At 41.2% G+C, this 20,658-nt stretch overlaps 2 protein-coding genes across 2 annotated transcripts in view; both read right to left on the minus strand.

The window, feature by feature from the left end:
* Window positions 1-7,299, minus strand: part of emilin2b (elastin microfibril interfacer 2b) — a 25,876-nt gene extending 18,577 nt beyond the window's left edge. The window contains exons 1-2 of the mRNA XM_066680773.1: window positions 7,150-7,299; window positions 4,082-4,204 (exon numbers count right to left, since the gene is read on the minus strand). Coding sequence (XP_066536870.1) covers window positions 4,082-4,204; window positions 7,150-7,283 — 257 coding nt within the window. The 5' untranslated portion in view covers window positions 7,284-7,299. The remainder of the gene's footprint in view (window positions 1-4,081; window positions 4,205-7,149) is intronic.
* Window positions 7,300-8,449: 1,150 nt separating this feature from the next.
* The window catches only part of smchd1 (structural maintenance of chromosomes flexible hinge domain containing 1), a 46,886-nt gene continuing 34,677 nt past the window's right edge, over window positions 8,450-20,658 (minus strand). Inside the window, exons 34-50 of the mRNA XM_066680813.1 lie at window positions 19,851-20,008; window positions 19,648-19,763; window positions 19,475-19,536; window positions 19,035-19,122; window positions 18,168-18,299; window positions 17,608-17,763; window positions 16,366-16,498; window positions 16,078-16,197; window positions 15,821-15,906; window positions 15,307-15,429; window positions 15,026-15,207; window positions 14,232-14,341; window positions 12,994-13,064; window positions 11,960-12,134; window positions 11,476-11,634; window positions 10,687-10,797; window positions 8,450-9,178 (exon numbers count right to left, since the gene is read on the minus strand). Coding sequence (XP_066536910.1) covers window positions 9,171-9,178; window positions 10,687-10,797; window positions 11,476-11,634; window positions 11,960-12,134; window positions 12,994-13,064; window positions 14,232-14,341; window positions 15,026-15,207; window positions 15,307-15,429; window positions 15,821-15,906; window positions 16,078-16,197; window positions 16,366-16,498; window positions 17,608-17,763; window positions 18,168-18,299; window positions 19,035-19,122; window positions 19,475-19,536; window positions 19,648-19,763; window positions 19,851-20,008 — 1,990 coding nt within the window. The 3' untranslated portion in view covers window positions 8,450-9,170. The remainder of the gene's footprint in view (window positions 9,179-10,686; window positions 10,798-11,475; window positions 11,635-11,959; window positions 12,135-12,993; window positions 13,065-14,231; window positions 14,342-15,025; window positions 15,208-15,306; window positions 15,430-15,820; window positions 15,907-16,077; window positions 16,198-16,365; window positions 16,499-17,607; window positions 17,764-18,167; window positions 18,300-19,034; window positions 19,123-19,474; window positions 19,537-19,647; window positions 19,764-19,850; window positions 20,009-20,658) is intronic.

Genomic DNA, 20,658 nt, shown 5'->3' on the forward strand with positions numbered 1-20,658 from the left:
AAAAGAGTTGGGACAGGGCCATATTTACCACTGTGTTACATCACCTTTCTTTTTAACAACACTTTGGGAACTGAGGACACTAATCTTTGAAGCTCTGTAGGTGGAATTCTTTCCCATTCTTGCTTGATGTACAACTTTGTATGCTCAATACAAGGGGTCTCCATTGTTGTATTTTGCGCTTCATAATGCGGCACACATTGTAAAATGAGAGACAGGTGTGGACTGCAGGCAGGCCAGTCTAGTACCTGCACTCTTTTACTACGAAGCCATGCTGTTGTAACACATGCAGAATATGGCTTGGCATTGTCTTGCTGAAATAAGGAGGGACGTCCCTGAAAAAGACGTTGCTTGGATGGCAGCATATGTTGCTCCCAAACCTGTATGTACCATTCAGCATTAATGGTGCCTTCAAAGATGTGTAAGTTACTCATGCCATGGGCACTAACACACCCCCATACCATCAGAGATGCTGGCTTTTGAATTTTGCGCTGAAAAATCCGGACAGTCGGAGGACACGACATCCATGATTTCCAAAGACAATTTAAAACGTAGACTCATCAGACCACAGGACACTTTTCCACTTCGCGTCAGTCCATCTCAGATGAGCTCTGGCCCAGAGAAGGCGGCGGCGTCTCTGGGTGTTGTTGATATATGGCTTTCGCTTTGTGTGGTAGAGTTTTAACTTGCAATTAGAGATGAAGTGACGAACTGTGTTCACTGACAGTGGTTTTCTGAAGTTTTCCTGAGCCCATGTGGGGCCTTACCGCTTACTTGCAGAGATTTCTCCAGATTCTCTGAATCTTTTGATGATATTATGGACTGTAGATGATGAAATCCCTAAATTCCTTGCAATTGTATGCTGAGAAACATTGTTCTTAAACTGTTGGATACAGTTGTTCACAAAGTGGTGAACCTTGCCCCATCCCTACTTGTGAACGACTGAACCTTTCGGGGATGCTCTCTTTACACCCAATCATGACACTCACCTGTTTCCAATTACTATTGTTCCAAACAGTTGTTTTTTGAGCATTCCTCAACTTTCCCATTCTTTTGTTGCCCCTGTCCCAACTTTTTGGGAATTGGTTGCAGGCCTCAAATTCAAAATGAGTGAAAATTTGCAAAAAATAAATAAATAAATAAAAACAACAATACAGTTTATCCGTTTGAACATTAAATATCTTTGTAGTGTATTCAACTGAATATAGGTTGAAAAGAATTTCCAAATCATCGTATTCTGTTTTTATTTATGTTTTACACAACGTCCCAACTTCAATGGAATTGCGGTTGTAGAAAACAGTGAAACCATGATGAATGAATGAATGAACAAATGATAGTTACATTGCTTTTCTAGACACCTGAAGTGCTTTGCATTCTTTGTGTCACCTCAACCATAACCAGTGTGCAGTGTCCACCTGCAGGATGCTATCAGGTGGAGAGGATGCTAGAGGGAGTGACAGAAGCAATGTATTTGAAGACAGTGATGATTATTCTTAGGTTTACAGTTGGCAGACTGGTAGATTGTGTAGGATAACAGTGTAACACTCTGACAATCTTTATGACCTCAGAGCCAGGACCTCAGGTTTAAGGCTCATTTGAAGGATGGAAAGACAATTGTTATAAACGATAATATAAAGCATATTTATTCTCTAACAAAATGAGAATTTACAGAAAACATCACCCAAATGATGAAAATCGACATGCATTTGGCTGTATACGGGCCTCCTTTTCATTTTAATTTTCTATTTCTCATTAAATGATTCAGCAGTATATTCTCCTGCCTCGGCACTGGAGCTGTTCTGAATTTAATTTACTTTTCTTGGCGTATCACTATTATTTAGGAATATAACTGGATTCTGGACACAGAGTTCAGATCTGGACACCACTGGTCTAAAGATATTCATTCAATTCAATTGCAGGAATTTAGCCTTTCACTGAGCACGAGGCATTTATAAAATCTGGCATTCCAATGCTGAGTGCTTTGTGGCCTATAATTAAAAGCTGAAAATGTGTCATGAACAGAAGACTGGGAAACGTGACGGCCCTCATCCAGCGAGGTTAGAAAACAGGAGTGAACTGCTGTAGCTGACCACTCGGTCTGAGGAGAAATTCACACTCCCTCACTCACAAATATAAACACTGAGGAGGGAACACAGTGGGGTATTATTACAGGGCGCATAATTTATTATGATTTAATTCAACTGTGACACACATCTGGAGAGCAGCTTGGAAGGCAGACTAGGGGGGCAATGACCAACGTGTGTGAGGGGGCGGGGGGGGAGTGGGTAGACAGAGAGAACATGAGCCCATTCACATACACACACCCACACACACACACACACACACCCACACACACAGACAGACACAGGGAGCGGCGCTCTCAGTGTGAGTCTCAGAAGCAGACACTAAAACTCATAGGAGTAAAGTTATTAGCGAATGGCTTACATCAGTGCTTCCTTTAGAGGTTTTGTGCCCGGGACCCCTTCAGTAACCAGTTCCAGTACAAAAAATGAACCCCACCCACAAGAAATGAATAAGCACCAAAGAAACCCTAGTCAGTCTGTTTCACAGTGAGGATGTGGCTGATTTGCCTGCTGCTTGTTTACAAACTACAAAGCAAAAGTCAGAGACCACATCCTTTATTTTATTTTCTGTAAAAATGCCAAGACACGTATATCATCAGAAACCTCCGCAGCTTAAACAGCTTTTTTTTATGCGGAGCGACCTACTTTCAGGTTTTTATAAAAAAATGCTGGGATTTGTTTTTATTTTAAAAACTACATCTACAAAATCTATTCTTGGAAATTGGTTGCGTTAACTACTTTGCATAATCCATTCATTCATTATCTGTAACCGCTTATCCAGTTCAGGGTCTACCTGGAATCATTGGGCGCAAGGCGGGAATACACCCTGGAGGGGGCGCCAGTCCTTCACAGGGCAACACAGACACACACACACATTCACTCACACACTCACACCTACAGACACTTTTGAGTCGCCAATCCACCTACCAACGTGTGTTTTTGGACTGTGGGAGGAAACCCATGCAGACACGGGGAGAACACACCAACTCCTCACAGACAGTCACCCGGAGCGGGAATCAAACCCACAACCTCCAGGTCCCTGGAGCTGTGTGACTGCGACACTACCTGCTGCGCCACCGTGCCGCCCTTGCATAATCCCAGTAATCGTAATTAATATTTAATATACAACAACTCACAGACCCAGCTTCAGTAAACGTTTCCTTTGAACTTTCCTGAGAAATTCTTCGGTGAAAAAGCTTATGTGTAATGACTGCTTCTAAAATAAATTAAGTCTGACAAAAATTCATTTTGTAAACTGCATATTTTATTTGGCATATGATCATAAAACTCATAAAACTCATGAACAATACACCACTGTACATCTCTGTAATGATATAGAATGTAAAATGTACTTAAATGATGTAAAAAGTCATTTATTTTGGTTTGAATTTCCTTAAGTCTGTAACATTAAGGGATGCCATCGTTTCAATGGGAGAAATTAATTAAGAAAAATGTTTTATTTAATATAAGAATCACATTCATTTTTCACATTCATTCACACTCATTTTAAGCATGAGCCTTTACTTTAAAACTAATTAAATCCCAGTTTATTGTGATGACTGTGATATCAGGATTGAAGGCATTACAGAATTTCTCTTTCTCGTTTGGCTGTAAGCTCCAGCAGCGGCTGACGAAGCTGGAGTCGTCTTTGAGGACCACTGCCTTAACTCAGACTCTTCTAACACCTTCAGTGGAGCCACATTCCTCACACACCACTCATATCTAGAGTCCCCCGGCATTGTAAAAGTCATAAATAAGTTTAGGCTTTTAGTCAGACATTAACAGGCCGCCAGTCAAAGGGTAATCAATTAGTCTCATCGTCTGACCTGTTGATCATCTGAAAGTAAGTCTTATCTCAGATCACGTCTCACAATCAACAGGACAGAATCTGTGATTTGTGTTCACTCAGGCCCAGAGGGGGTCAAGAGAGCTGCTCTGTGATCCCTATCGTCTGTGTGTGTGTGTGTGTGTGTGTGTGTGTGAAAGAGAGAGAGACTTACGTGAGGCTGTGAGAACAGTGGGGCTGATTGGGGGGACATGGGACAATCTGAGGGTCCACAACTCTCTCTGTGTCCAGCACAGCACACGTCACATTCCTGTGCACCACGAACGCACACCAGTTCCTGCCCACAGCAACATTCCATCAAATAAATCAGAACACATTTTCAGCATCATGAAACTCAGCAATGTCGTTTATTCTTCTTAAAAACTAGTAATGAAAATCACACACACACACACACACACACACACACACACACACACAACTAAATTAAACTATGACTAAGCTGTAACTGAACAAAAAGTAGACTCATATCATAGTAAATGAGGTTATAGCGAATTCTACCTAAAAGTGCAGTAGGTGATTCTACTTCATTTTCTAACAAATGCAGATAAACCCCTAAATAGGAAGGACGCAAATAAAAATACTGATTTTAGCAGTGACATCAGTACGTATGATTTCTTGGCTTGAGAAAATGTTTGAAAAACTGAGCCCCTGCCTGGAGTGACTGTCTTTGTCGTTGTGTTTCCCCTGGGGGCCACTGGAAGTCGCCTCGGCTGTTGAACCTGTGCATTGGTTGGGATTTGGCAGATAAACTACAATAACACAGACCACTGTGAAAGTGGATAATTCACCTTTAAATGTACATTAATGGGTGAATATTTTCTCATCAATGTGCCACAGATAAATATCAGAGACACATTTATCAAACTTAGTCCACACCGATTTAAAGTGGAAGTGCACTATTTTGAATATGATGTAAAAATTGAAACATGATGTAAGATGAAGTGTTTGTAGATGAAATCGGGTGTCCGCTGAGACAGGAACGGAAGCCCCATGTGATGCTGACATTGGGAGAACACACCACACTCCTCACAGACAGTCACCCGGAGGAAACCCACGCAGAAACAGGGAGAACACACCACACTCCCCACAGACAGTCACCCGGAGGAAACCCACGCAGACACAGGGAGAACACACCACACTCCTCACAGACAGTCACCCAGAGGAAACCCACGTAGACACAGGGAGAACACACCAAACTCCTCACAGACAGTCACCCGGAGGACACCCACGCAGACACATGGAGAACACACCACACTCCTCACAGACAGTCACCCGGAGGAAACCCACGCAGACACAGGGAGAACACACCACACTCCTCACAGACAGGCCCCCGTAGGTAACCCACGCAGACACTGGGAGAACACACCACACTCCTCACAGACAGTCACCCGGAGGAAACCCACTCAGACACAGGGAGAACACACCACACTCCTCACAGACAGGCCCCCGTAGGTAACCCACGCAGACACAGGGAGAACACACCACACTCCTCACAGACAGTCACCCGGAGGAAACCCACGCAGACACAGGGAGAACACACCACACTCCTCACAGACAGTCACCCGGAGGAAACCCACTCAGACACAGGGAAAACACACCACACTCCTCACAGACAGTCACCCGGAGGAAACCCACACAGACACAGGGAGAACACACCACACTCCTCACAGACAGTCACCCGGAGGAAACCCACTCAGACACACGGAGAACACACCACACTCCTCACAGACAGTCACCCGGAGGAAACCCACGCAGACACAGAGAGAACACACCACACTCCTCACAGACAGTCACCAGGAACAGGGCTTGAACCCACAACCTCCACGACCTGCTGCACTACTGTAGTACCTTTGGGCAATTCATAAACACTTAATTGTTTTACAAATTATTTTTAGGCAAATGCTGGAAACTTCTCTTGAAAAAGATAAAATAAATAAATAAATATTTTAAAGTTATTAATTAATTCACTTTCTTTAACCTCTTCATCCTGTTGCGGGTGGCAAACATTCACCCAGCCACTCACAGCTGTGGACGGATTCACATAGCCAATCCACCTACGGACATGTGTTTCTGGATTGTGTGAGAAAACCCACGCAGACGCAGGGAGAACACTCCTCACAGACAGGAGGAGACCCGAGGCAGGGATTGACCCCAGAGCCACAGGATCCTGAAACTGTTCATTCTCCATTGAATGGGTCCTCCAGACGAGGATGTCAGTATGAGGACTCCTTTGAGAATACATCTGGGGTGAAATTCATATTCATTGTTATAAACGAGGCCCAAGAGTTGTGTGAAGTAACCCGTCCTGTTAAAGTCACAGTGCTGCTTGAGCAGAAGCAGCAGGTCGTCAGTGAAGTGGAGTCACTGTGAGCTCCCTGGTCCGCAGACTGTTTCTAAATACAAGCATGTGAAGTGGTTCCCATCATGACCTACACCCCTGAGGGAAAAGGGCTTTTTAATATTGTTTGTTTCTGTGGTGTACTCTAGTTACTAGTGTAGTTCATGTGTGCTGTTTTGGCCGTGTCTTGTTTACAAGGACAGTGGTTTGTGAGATATTTAAGTGTCCACAGTCCTTGTGTTTCTTGTCCTTATTTGTGACCCTTTCTAGTCTCAGGATTTGTTTCTACAGTGGGTGGGACATTCTTTATAAAGAGCAAGAACAGACTCCCAGTGAGTTACTGGGACTTCGATCCCAGTGCTCTACTGTATGAGTACTGTACATAATTACACCCACTGGCAACACTGAGCATATACTGAGTCATTTTAAATAACAGCATGAACACTGACTGCACCTTTAACATCCACAGGTCTGAATGGAGAGAGTGAAGGGTCATATTTTAAATGAGGTTTGGTAAGGGTCTTTACGCTTACTGTCTCTGCACTTTTTTTTTGTCCCATATCACACAACTTTCATTCATACATTCACACAGCTGCAGAGAGAGAGAGAGAGAGAGAGAGAAATGAATGACTGGAAGAGTGAGAGATGGAGACAAATGGAGAGAGAGCAAAGAGAAAAAGAAAGAGAAACTGAACAGAGAAAAAGTGACAGATACAGAGAGTAAGAAATGAGACAAATTGACAGGAAAGGAGAGCGAGAGAGAGAGAGAGAGGGCAAGAGGAAAGAGAATAGGAAAGAGTGAGTGGCAGAAAGGGGAGACAGAGTAAGAGAAAGAGGGATGGAAAGAGCAGAGAAAGTGAAATGAGAGAGAGAGAGAGACTCACTTGTTCCTCTGCTGGTGAGCGCTGCTGGAGTATGGAGAGCCCTGGAATAAGCTGAATCTGGATGGAGTTGCGTGACTCAGTGCTGAGATCCAAAGGAGCAGAAGAGCTGGGTAAACTGCATGCACACAATCCATCTTACACACCTACACACACACCTTACACACACCCGAGAGAGGAGAGCACACAGCAAACTGGCTCAGAGAGAATGTGGAGCTGTTTAGAGTGTCCTGACTGGAAAAGATTCTGGAGGACGTACAATCCCGCCCACCAGACATAATTACCCCACTGGGGCTGTTCCTTCTCTGCATCAACCCCCCAAAACTCCACCCCCTCTCTCCCAGCTCAGTGGGCTTTAATGACATGGTCAGTAATGGGCAGCGTTACTGATACCTGCGTTTGAATTCTGTATTTTAATTATTCTTTTAATTAAAGCCAGATGGTGTAGAAGCGTGGGTAACACCACAGATGACTAGGGTTCGACTCCCAGCTCAGTGTGTATTGATTAATATTAAAGTGAATGCCCTTGTGGTGGTGTTTATACATTCGACGACAGGTCACCGGTGAAATAATCAGGCTGTTGCCCGGTTGAGCATTTCCACTTTGAAACTGCAGGGTGAATTCAGACAGCCAATGTTTCTTACATCACAAACTGTCGACTTGACGGGTGGAGCTTCCAAGCTGCAGGTGAGTGGTAGGTGGAGATATGGGCAGGGACTTATTGCACATTCATAAATCAACACAACATCTAAACCACATTTAATAGAGCTTTTTCCTTCGACCTAGCTTCTATAACTGTCATACTCCAACACAGGTGAGATTTTAGGGATTTAATCAGTGACAGGAGTTAAAGTGCAGTTAGGGGTGGGGGCCAGGAGATGTATGAAATACTGTGCATATTCTGACTGAATAAAATTTGTGTGATGAGGTGAGGTAAAGTATTATCACCAGAGCATCTCAGTGATTTTAGTCCTGTCTGAAACTTTTCTCTGAACACGTGCTGGTAGTTTTGTAAAGATTCTGCTTTTTACTTGATTCAAGTAATATCCTCTGTACACTAGAGTGAGTGAGTGAGAGAGTGAGTGAGAGAGAGTGAGTGTGAGAAAGAGAGAGAGAGAAAATCAGTAGGTTACTCGAGTCTGTGGCAAACCTCAGGTGTTGTACAATGTACAACTTCCATACCCAGAAGTCCATGCAAAACTCTTCAGATCAGTAATTCTGTAGCCGACCCTCGTTGTATAAAAATATAGCCTCTTCATTTTTAAACTGCGTGCAGTGAAAGGAAACCGGTGTTCAAGGTCATTTTTGTCATTTAATTTGTTTCCAGTGCATAGAGATAAGACAAGTGAAAGAAGTAGGAGAGTGGACCCTCCACCATTTTTTTTGACATTAAGCATCATATGAAACTTAACCCAAACTCAACCAGGACAAAAGTGTGTAGTTTTTCTTTGATGAAAGGCATGTGCTCAGTGATGATAAATGTAATGATACAAAGTGGTGATCATTAAACCTTAGTTCCTATAGATTCCCTTTATATCAACTAAGATGAGTCCATATATTTTAATATTACATTCTTCTGACTTCAGTAGGTGCTGCTCATGAAATGACACACAGAAACATCCAGAAGAGTTCCCAAGTTTCTTGTTCAATGGTAAAGAGACAGCTGTAACATAAAAACAATTAATTTTCTTTTTTCTCTTTTCTTTTCAAACATTCAGAGACCCAATTACAAACACATTCTGGACATGGTCCATAATAATGAGCTGCTTCTTCTGTTTAAAACAGAAAATGTGTGCCATTACAAATCAGTAATACAAATAACTTGTATATAAAAAGATATGAAAAAAAAACAACAAAATTTGAAAAAGAAGCTACACAGAATTAAATAAAAATGGAACAGAAATCCTCAGTTTTTGACAGAAAGGTTATTATAATACACGCTATTCCAATTTCCAGGAGGAGGTTTTGGCTTCAGTATAAATATTGTGTATAACTTATTTCGCTGGGTGTTTTACGATGTCCATCTAAGAATCTGTAAAGAGATAAACAAAGGAAATTTATTCTTCAAACAGAAATTGCAGTTAAATAGAATTCTGAACTAGAAACTTGAACATTATTTATTTATTTAGAATGTCTACATTTTAGCACGAAACAGCAGAAGCCTACATCAATTCAAAACCTAGCTCTTAGCCACACGCTAAATAAGGAGAATGGGAAATTAAAAGTGCTTAAAGCTAAAAAAGCACAGGTCAGTATTTTGTTTCCCACAGGGGAAGGAATTTGCTGGAGGCAAAACCATATATGGCTCTGTACTTTTATCATTAGTGGCTGAGCATAGAAGAACAAAGCTATTAATCACCATTACTGCACCAGCAGCCCCTGATCAAATCTAAAGCTGAATACCCTTCATTTATTTCAGTGGCTACATTTATATTTAATAACTAAAGCTACAGCGCTCGCTGTAATCACCTGCTTAATGTTAAACCCAAAGAAGATGAAAAACACATGAGAAAATGTTTGCAGAGCTACATAAACCCATTTTCTGCTAATTTAGTTTTACACAATATTACTAATTCATGTTTGTTATGTGCATAAGTACTAAGTTTAGCCTGAAGGTCTCTAAGCTTTTGCAGAGCTCCAAATCAGTTAAAGCAAACGGGAAAGCAATACTACAAAGAAAAACAATAACAAAGAGGGATAGCCCTAGAAAGTACAACTGGCCTCACTCTGTGGATAGTTCTCCTTTCACCCCATGACTATGCTCACTGTCATAACTAGCAAAGTCATCTTTCAGTAGATGTGACAGATCTGGACAGTTTCCATTCTCTTCCTGTGTGTTAAGCTGTTAAGTGGGGTTACATTAGTGATAGTTTGCAAAGAATCTGGAGGAAACGCATGCTCCCCCTGCCCTCCAGGCGTCCGGAGAGGACCGACGGTGTCCCGTCATCCTGGGGTCGATAAAACAAAGTCCACTTTACAAGACAAAAGCTCTTTTGGGACACTTTCAGGACGACTGTATTGTGTGCAGTATAATGTTTTGTCTGCTAAAGACGTTAATGTAGGTGGTGGATGTTCGTCAGTGGACTTCCTGCTCAGTTCTTTGCTCTTCTTAATTCTTTTTATTGGAATGATAAGGGGGAACTGCACAAACCGGCTCTGACTGCTCCATTCACTCACCAACTACGAAAGTGTTTTAAAGCCATTTTGTGTGTTTTCCCTCACAGGGCAACACACACACACACACACACACACATTCACTCACACCTACGGACACTTTTGAGTCGCCAATCCACCTACCAACGTGTGTTTTTGGACTATGGGAGGAAACCGGAGCACCCGAAGGAAACCCACGCGGACACAGGGAGAACACACCACACTCCTCACAGACAGTCACCTGGAACGGGAATCAAACCCACAACCTCCAGGCCCCTGGAGCTGTGTGACTGCGACGAGAGAGCTAAACAAATATAAATGTAGCAGAACAGCTACATTAGCATCTTCAGGAGTTTTAGCAAAAACATAATTTGGTAAGAGTCCTACCCAATAGCTTCCGTGTTTTGCGACGAATCCTTTTTGCAGGTAAGGTCTCAGAGTCATCTAGAAGGTTTCGTTTCATCACTGAAACAGGAGAGGTGCGTACAGGTGTGCTAGCTGTGTAGACACAAACAAGGAGTACAGATGAGCACACATCTGCAAACACACACAAACTTATCTGCATGCCTTTGTTTTGATTCTGCAAAAAAACAAACAAAAAAGAGCTAATAATTTTGCTTGATTACTGTAATAAACCCAATACAGCAGGTCCTCGGGTTACGTCAGTCCCGAGTTACGATGTTTCGTGGTTACGACACGTCTCCCATTTACTGTATAAAGCCTTGTTTCGACTTAAGTGGTTTTGCGTCGTAAACGTCGTAACGTGAACTTCGTGTTTGGTGTGCGTGGCGCGGCGGAAGAATACACGGTTGCGCGGCTCGGGACCGAGGAGGATAGGTGTGAGGATAGGATAAGTGCTTACAGTATGTTATTTACGTACAGTATACACGTATGTTCCGACTTACACCGAAAATCGGTTTACGACACGACGTAGGAACGGATCAACGTCGTAAGTCGAGGACCCCCTGTATTATTTAAATAGTCACTAGACAACAAACAATTGCAAATAAAGTCTTTCTATAATGTTTAATATAATTTTAAATAATGTTTTAACTACATTTAATTTACTTACACCTGCAAACAATTCCTTAAGAATATATCAACAAAAGCCCAACACAAACACACAATACACATCCACCCACCTCAGTCTCAGCCATTCATATACATCTGACTCACCAAGCTTTTTCTCAATGTCTCGGAGCTGATGTTCTTGCGCAACAAGCTCTTGATGTTTCTGTTTCATCTGAGGACTCTGCAGGTACTGCATGTGGCTGTCATAGTCAGCCTTCACCTCCGATGCTTTCTGTAGTGCTCCAGAGTACTGCTGTAACAACTCTACACACAACCATGTTTCTTTTATTAGTGTTGTGGGGAAAAAAGGTTTTCATTAACACAGTTAATATGTTTTCCTATTTTGACTCTTCAAAGCATCTGTAGTTCATGAAGTTTTAAACGGCATGTTCTTAAACACTTACGGTGAACACGGCCTGATCATAAAACCTTTATTTAACATCTGTGACATGGCAGACTGTCGCAGTGTGCCATGCAGTAAATGTGCAAGAGCATAGTGAGTGTGCACAGAGTATAGATGGATTAAACGAGAGAGTGAGGAGAACCATGAATTGAAATATATAGATATATACGATCTGGTAAGAGTTACCTATCTGCTTGCATATGATGTGATATTCTTTAGGCATCGGTGCTCCAAACACCTGCCCTCTAAGCTTCTCTATTGAAGGGGCTTTATTCTGCAGGCCTCCAAACTTCCCATTACTCCGAATACGGTCACCTTGCCGCGTCAACAGGGTGGGACACTGCACCTTAGTCTGGACAACCTGTCAATTGCACACACACAATAACACTACAGTTGAGATTTACTTTTACTTATAAACTGACAGGCCTAAGGAATCAGTGTAGAAGAAGGAAATTTTCTGTGTGTGTGGTGAGCGTCTGAATTGGAATGTGACGTGAACAGCGAATGGACAAGAACAGTTTAAAGCCGTGTGCCAAACAGTGTTAATGTGAGGTAAACCACCAAGAAAAAGCAAAGGGGAAATAAAAGGGCAAACTCCAGACGAGAATAAACTGGGGAGAATACTCATGAATGGCATAAATCAATCGTACGCTGTTTTTTTGTGTAGTTTGCTGGGCTGATGTGCTTGTAAACAGTTAAAGTAGATAATAAGAGACCTGAAAATCTCTTAAAGGCTGGCAAAGATGTCATTCTCGTTTTAATTCAACAACAAGAACAACAAAAACCCGCCTTAGAGACGCATATGACCGATGTCAGAGAAGAGCTTTAACAATGTAAATTTGCTTTACAGCACTGGGTGCAACAGGGGGTGTAAACAGAGAGACATAATGTGTCCCAACTGGTCCCAAAATTCTTTGTATTCATGTATGCCGGGTGAGAGCAATCATAAAGAGTAGTTAATCATAATTGTGGGCTTTTCCTTTTGTTTTTGGAATACTATGATGGTGTTTGACAATGTAGAATCCATAATGCAGTTTCCTTTCAGATCAATGAAATGTCCCTGAAAAACAGGAGCTGTTTATCTTAGGTTAAATACATGTAATGTTTATGTAAAGGTTAACTCTATTTAATACTGTATATGCACATGGCCGTGATAAAAGTATGTGTGATCAAGAATAAATACAGAATTCTTCAACTCTGCACCTTGAACACGCACTTACCCCCTTTCGGTAATGGTTAGCAGAGTCCAAATCATCCACCAATATAGTGTCTCCAAGCAGGACTGAAAAAACTGGTGAAATGAACACACATACAAGATTATTACACATACATACAGACATACACATACAGACATACACATACAGACACACACATACAGCTGCCCCCTTTTTTTGGCAAACCCAGTAATCCCTGATGCCAGAATCTGGAGGTTGAGAAACATTTGTACTGATCCCCATGCAGATGTCTTCCACACATACAGGTTTGGTTTTATACAATTTCAGGACATTTAAAGAACCATACCCTGGTAATACATATAAATGTTACAATATATAATACAAATTTTAGCTTAACATTAGTAACCAAATACAATACTGGTGTTCTTTCAGTTTTAAACAAATATAAAAGAAAAACTCTTCATATTTTGTGACAAGTCTTGGCCATGATATATACAGAAACACACACACACACACACACACACACACACACACACACACACACACACACACACACACACACACACACACACACACACACACACAGTCCTGCTGCTCTAGGGTATGCATTACCTCATACTGATGCTGCCTATTTATTTCTAGCAACAGAAGGGGAAAAAAACAGTGGGGTTGTGAAAGCGGGAGAAGAGAGAAACTGAAAATTAGGATTTTTGTTACATATGCAAATTAACAACTGGGAACCATGCGCTTACTGAACAAACAAGCATCTGGATCTACTGTAATATAACTCACAGATCAACTGGGGAAGGAAGAAACACACACACACTTGCCTTTACTGATTGATAGGGACCACAATTCTGTACACTATCCAGGCTCCAAAGGGAAAACACATGCACCATTTTGTAGTTATGTTTCCCTACACTCTTCAACATACAAAAACCTCAAGTATAACAGCAAATGACCTCCCCCCCACACACCCACCCACACTATGGAGCATTCTGCTGGGGGCATCATCTGGAAACACTCAGAGTGGAACAGGGGAGTCTAACAACCAAGTAAAGATAACACACTACAGAATAGAAACAGCTCCTGCTATACAAGCAACCTCAACACAGTGGAAGTTCAGACCACTCTCAGTCACACCAGCTCATCCCCACCCTAACAGCTTTGAACAGGAAACAATGACGCAGCTCTTACTTCAATGTGTCCATCACAAATATGAAAAGGATGAGAATGACCGTGTACGTGAATGTGTGTGCGTGTTTTGTCTTGTATGAACTCACCTATCTGGCACTTTTCTTCATACTCAGGAAAAATGAGCAGATCTCTGGCAAACACAGGATTTCCTACAGGCCGGAACATAGCTGTGCCATTCTTGATGTGGGGCAGTGGCCTAGAAGAAACACACATACACCACAGCCATTCAACACATTTGATAATAAATGATATAAAACAAATAAATGATTAAATACATAAACATTAAATACATAATAACTTTTAATTAATAGCTGATATGATTTTACATTAAACACTCTATGGAGGTCTCTAACATTCACACACACTACTGCAATATTGTAATTACTAATAATTTGTGTAATTTGTTTTTTTATAAATTGTTAAATTGTTTCGTCTAACGGCTCAGTGCACTTTAAGGATTTATTGAAAAGGATTAAGCAAATACTCCACAAATATAAACATCAGTGCACAGGAGGTCCTCGGGTTACGATGTTTCGTGGTTACGTGTCGTAAACATCGTAACGTGAACTTCGTGTTTGGTGTGCGCGGCGCGGCGGAAGAATACACGGTTACGCGGCTCGGGACCAAGGAGGATAGGTGTTAGATAGGATAAGTGCTTACAGTGTGTTATTTACGTACAGTATGTACGTATGTTCCGACTTACACCGAAAATCGGTTTACGACACGACGTAGGAACGGATCAACGTCGTAAGACTTGGACCCCCTGTATATTTATTTGGGGCTAATTTTAAATTTTCTAATTTTCTCCTTACACTGATAAACAGCATTACATATAATTTTTAAAAACTTTTGCACAGTACTGTATCTAACAGTATTTCACCTGTTATTTTGTCTCCAGAAAACGGTCTCCAAGGGCATGACCTGCTGTCGTCCTTGAGTGTCATCATAAATTTTCTTTGCTGCTGCTGTTGTCACGGTAACCACACAGTCCATGTCACCAAGGAGATGCCAAGAGATGACTTTTGCAGTATCATCATCTGTTACTTGTGCCAGGTGGCCTATCTATGAACAAAGAAAAAGTTCAAACTCACTAAGAATGTGTGGAGTGAAGAGATAGAGAACTTCTGCTATGCATAAAACCACACACACACACACACACACCTTTCCTAGGACATCTGGGCTGCCTTTAAATGGATCAGGAATTGTACATTTTCGATAGGGTTTACTCTGTATCTTCTCCAAATCAGCTTTCTTCTGAGCGATCAAACACTCAGCTGATGATTTCTAAAAGCAAACGAAAAGTTTATTTAAGAGATTTTCTTAGTTGAGAACTTAATACATTTTGATCTGGATTTCTACATTAAATGATTTCTAAAACATTAAACAGTCAATTATAAATGAAAACAAATTATGACAAAAACCCACACAATATTCTTTTACAGACCCAAAAGTTTACACAATGAAGGCAAAACTAGAGCCAGCGCCGCATGACTTTAATAAGCATGACGTACTGTATACTGATCCAATATAAGATTTCCATCAAAGTAGACACATTCACTCCTACTTTGGTGGAACAAAGGTTTTCAGTCTGTGTCTTGTAGCAAGAAATCATCTAAGGGCTTCAGACTTGTTTCATTACAGTACAATAAAGTCATTAGAATTCCTTTGTACTTACGTTATCTAATTGTGAGAAATCTATGCCACTTTTGCTGAGCTCTGATTTGAGCTGAGTTTCTTTGCTAGCTGCATCGTGCACTTGACCTAAAAAGGAGTACAGACATAAGCACACCAAACTGAAGTAGTTAGAAATAGAAATAGAAGTAGAGGTAGAGGTAGAGGTAGAGGTAGAGGTAGAGGTAGAGGTAGAGAGAGAGAGAGAGAGAGAGAGAGAGAGAGAGAGAGAGAGAACAGAGTACTTAGTATAGTGCCTACTCTTAAGTTCAGTTGTGAGCTGCTTGTTTGTCTCTAAAAAGCCTTTGTATATCTCAATGGACTTGGAGAGCTGGTCTTTCTTCATACTCATTGCAGCCATAACCTTCTGGTTCTCTGCATCTAAAACATAAATAAATAGCGCTCAAACTGATTAGTATTTATGCCAAAGCTTATATACATAAATAACTAATTGAATAATTGAACACAAATATAAATTGATGGTAACACTCATACATATGGTATATACAGTGATGTATATAGTTCTTAATTAGATGGTCTCAGACTGACCATTGTAGAATCTGAAAGACAAATTATAAGGTGCAATTGTAGAACTGGGTCCATGTTCTTCAACCACTGGACGGAACTGCAGTATGTACTCAGCTCCATCACGTCCTGGAGAGTTCTCCATCAGTGCCAAGTTCTGCACACATTTACAGGGACAAACATCCTCTTAAATAGGTGTTAGGTTCATGTGTAACACCCAGGTAAAATATAGGTATTCAGACATTTTTGTTTCTGTTTTAAAACAAAAATATCAAAGCAAATCTTTGCCTTTTGTCCATTATAAATATTTAAAGAAATAAATTTGATACTAAAAATGACATCGACACTGATCCAATTGAAACTGATAAGAAATATAATATATTCAACACAATAACAACTCTAAAGTGGATATAAGAACTGGAAGTTACAACAACACTAGACAAGATTGGCTCCCTCTACAGTTACAGAGTGTAATTCACTTTCACAGCACTGTCCTGAAATCATTTGACCCCTGCTCTTTCTTTAAATTGCTTGTTGTTGCTGTGTGAGATATGTACCATAAAATGGCAAACAGTTCTATTGAGAAGTTTCCTGCACCACCTCTAAAAGTTACACAGTTATCAATCATGCTGGAGTCTGGAGTAGCAATGCTATTCTCCCTATTACAAGTCAGTGGAGCATCACAATGATTTCATTCATTCATTCATTCATCTGTAACCACTTATCCAGTTCAGGGTTGCAGTGGGTTCAGAGCATTCCTGGAATCATTGGGCACAAGGCGAGAATACACCCTGGAGGGGGCGCCAGTCCTTCACAGGGCAACACACACACACATTCACTCACACCTACGGACACCTTTGAGTCGCCAATCCACCTACCAACGTGTGTTTTTGGACTGTGGGAGGAAACCGGAAGAAACCCATGCGGACACAGGGAGAACACACCACACTCCTCACAGACAGTCACCTGGAGCGGGTATCGAACCCACAACCTCCAGGCCCCTGGAGCTGTGACTGCGACGCTACCTGCTGCATCACCGTGCCGTGACTTTCAAGCTGTAATTTTATGGTAAAAATTCTACAAACTGTCACTTGAAAAAAAAAAAAAAGCCTGAATACATGTTTTCACCCACTGTAAAATATTGAACACTGTGATAATTTATTTATTTATTTTTTAATGATTTTTGAAGTGAATCAATTCTTAGACATTTGTTAATTGTTTAAAAGCAAATTTAAACTAAGAAATCACACAACCAAGAATACTCACCGTGACTGAAGCCTCTCCATTTTTGAGGCTGAATCGTAGATTTTTGGCCTTTTTCTCAAAAACAGGAAGGTCTTTTACATTGCAGCCAACAGCACTAATCACAGTCACAACAACCTGGCCATTTATTTCCATACCAGCTGGGTTATTATATTTGTCCTGTAAGAAAACAAAATAAGACACACACACACACACACTAGATTATTGTTTGCAGACTTAATAATGCTAATTTGCAGACGCTTAGTTCTACCAACCACTTTACTTGACCTGAAGAGCACATAATTCCAAGTAGACTTGCAAAAAAAGCCCTTAAGAGACCACATAGCCCAGGGGGTTCCCAAATATTTGGGCCAAATGACCCAAAATAGACACCAAAATTGTTCTGAGAGCCCAAGCTTTTTACTCAAAACTGACAGTTTGTGCTATTTTTAACAGCACCCCGACTCCAGTCTAATTCACTGCTGCAGTATGTAAGGTGGAAGGGCAAATCCTAAATGGAACTTAACCCGTGTTGAGATAAAAAACTGGATATGCAAAATAACAGGAAATGTCAAGGAACTCACCATAATCTTCAGATCTATCCTTTCCAGAAGGGTACGACTGGCTGGAACACTGCTATTGGAGACCACAGGGGTTGAAGGAGTAGTATGTGGAACGAGTTTTGCCGGCTTATTGGAAACAATATTCAGTGATATCTGAGGAAAAAACAGCAAATGTTCCTTAACTCTCCCAACTCCCAAATCTCCTGCAAGTCTTGGGGGTCCACCCAGCGACCGTCGTCCCAAGATGAATCTCTAACCATTAGGCCACGACTGCTCTGGCTACTTTTCTATATTAGTGTGTTAATAATAATAATAATAATAATGTTCCTAACATGTTCAGTAGTGCAGTTTAATTTGTATAGATATTTTTTTTTCTCTTATAAAACACTTCCAACATATCTGAATATTTCATAACCTATAGTCCTAGAAGAGACAATATTATTACTACAGGGGGTCCTCGACTTACGACGTTGATCCGTTCCTACGTCGCGTCGTAAACCGATTTTCGGTGTAAATCGAAACATACGTACATACTGTACGTAAATAACATACTGTAAGCACTTATCCTATCTAACACCTATCCTCCTCGGTCCCGAGCCGCGTAACCGTGTATTCTTCCACCGCGCCACGCACACCAAACACGGAGTTCACGTTACGACGTTTACGACGCAAAACCACTTAAGTCGAAACAAGGCTTTATACGGTAAATGGGAGATGTTTCGTAACCACGAAACATCGTAACTCGGGACTGACGTAACCCGAGGACCTCCTGTATTTAAAGTTACAGTAGAAAAAGTGCTATGTTTAGCAAAGTTTTACATATAATCTCTTAAACTGTTATAGGTTTGGAGATGATGTATGATTATGCATACTGTAGATGTGTCTCACCTGACTGCTCCACAGGCACTTGCTTTTGTCTACCACAAAAATAAACTGCACAGTGTAATTGCCCACTTGTTCTGGAACGTCTTTATCTCTGTAAGACAGCAAGATTGAAAATAACTTTTAAAAAAAATTGAAGTTGTTTCAGACAAAAATATGAATAAATCATGTTGAAAAAACAAAATACTGCTTCTGTTGTTTTTCAGTAGAACAATTTAATTAAAAATGCATAAAAACATCATGAAATAATCTGCAACTAAAAATTATTATTAAAAAAAAAAGCAATCAGTCATGTTTGCCAAATAATGATATGAAACATCCATTATCCCTAATTTTATTTTATAATAAGCTTTTTAAAACATAACTGCCTCCATTTTTGTGGACCCACACTATGAAGCATAAACTGGTTCCTTCAGAAACAAAAAGCTATTCTTGATTACTCCTACCTGAAGTAAAAGTGATCATCATTTTCTTCTTCCTTGGGTTTACTACACTTAAACGTTGTTGCCTGAAATCACCAATGAACATGAAATTTAAAAGACTAAAAACATCATATCAGGTTTAATTGTTTGATGCCACATTTGCAGTGGTGTATGAAGTGTCTGAGATTGTTACTCACTCCAGATGGAGGACGATACCCTGAGGGTAAGCCCTGCCACAACAGCATAGAGAGGCTGGCTGGATTCACATTCTTCACAGGACACCCTTCTTCAGAGACCACCGTCACTTTGAACACTGTACACACACATTAAGACAAAGTCATTTAATAAAAATTCACATAACACTGTCACATGTCTGGGACACACACACACACAGACACACCTGGAAATGTATCTCCTGCTTTTAAGATGGCATCACGGTCATATTTTACATTAAGTGTGACAGGATTGTTGGGATCAGGCATTACATTCAGCTTCACCACAGGACCAGGGATACTGTTTCTGCTGAAGGACCCACGGAACTCCAGCTCATGCTCTCCCCTAAAGGCACAGACAAACAGAACCAAGCTGTTATAGTATCATGATTTAGAAAGAACACTGCATTTCATTCATTTATTGTCTGTAACCACTTATGCAGACACGGAAGGAGAGAGTCACTTTCGGCTGGGATAATCCACAACCCCAGACCCTGGAGTGTATGACAACAACACAGTCTAGTGTGCCGCCATACTCCCTCTCATTTATATACGAGAAGTGCAAACCAGCTAACACAAGGCAGAGGGAGTGGATGAAAGTTTAAAACAATTAAATGTTGTATAAATGGACTGATAGGGTGGCACGGTGGTGCAGCAGGTAGTGTCGCAGTCACACAGCTCCAGGGACCTGGAAGTTGTGGGTTTGAGTCCCACTCCGGGTGACTGTCTGTGTTCTCCCCGTGTCCGCGTGGGTTTCCTCCGATTACTACGGTTTCCTCCCACGGTCTAAAAACACTCGGTACGTGGATGGGCTCAAAATTGTCCGTAGGTGTTAGTGGGTGTGTGTGTTGCCCTGTGAAGGACTGGTGTCCCCTCCAGGGTGTGTTCCGGCCTTGCTCCTACTGATTCCGTGTAGGTTCCTGACCCACCACGACACTGAACTGGATAAGCGGATACAGACAATGAATGAATGAATAGACGGACTGTTGTTTTTAT

The sequence above is a fragment of the Hoplias malabaricus genome, chromosome 9 (assembly GCF_029633855.1).
Source record: "Hoplias malabaricus isolate fHopMal1 chromosome 9, fHopMal1.hap1, whole genome shotgun sequence".
Lineage (NCBI taxonomy): Eukaryota > Metazoa > Chordata > Actinopteri > Characiformes > Erythrinidae > Hoplias > Hoplias malabaricus.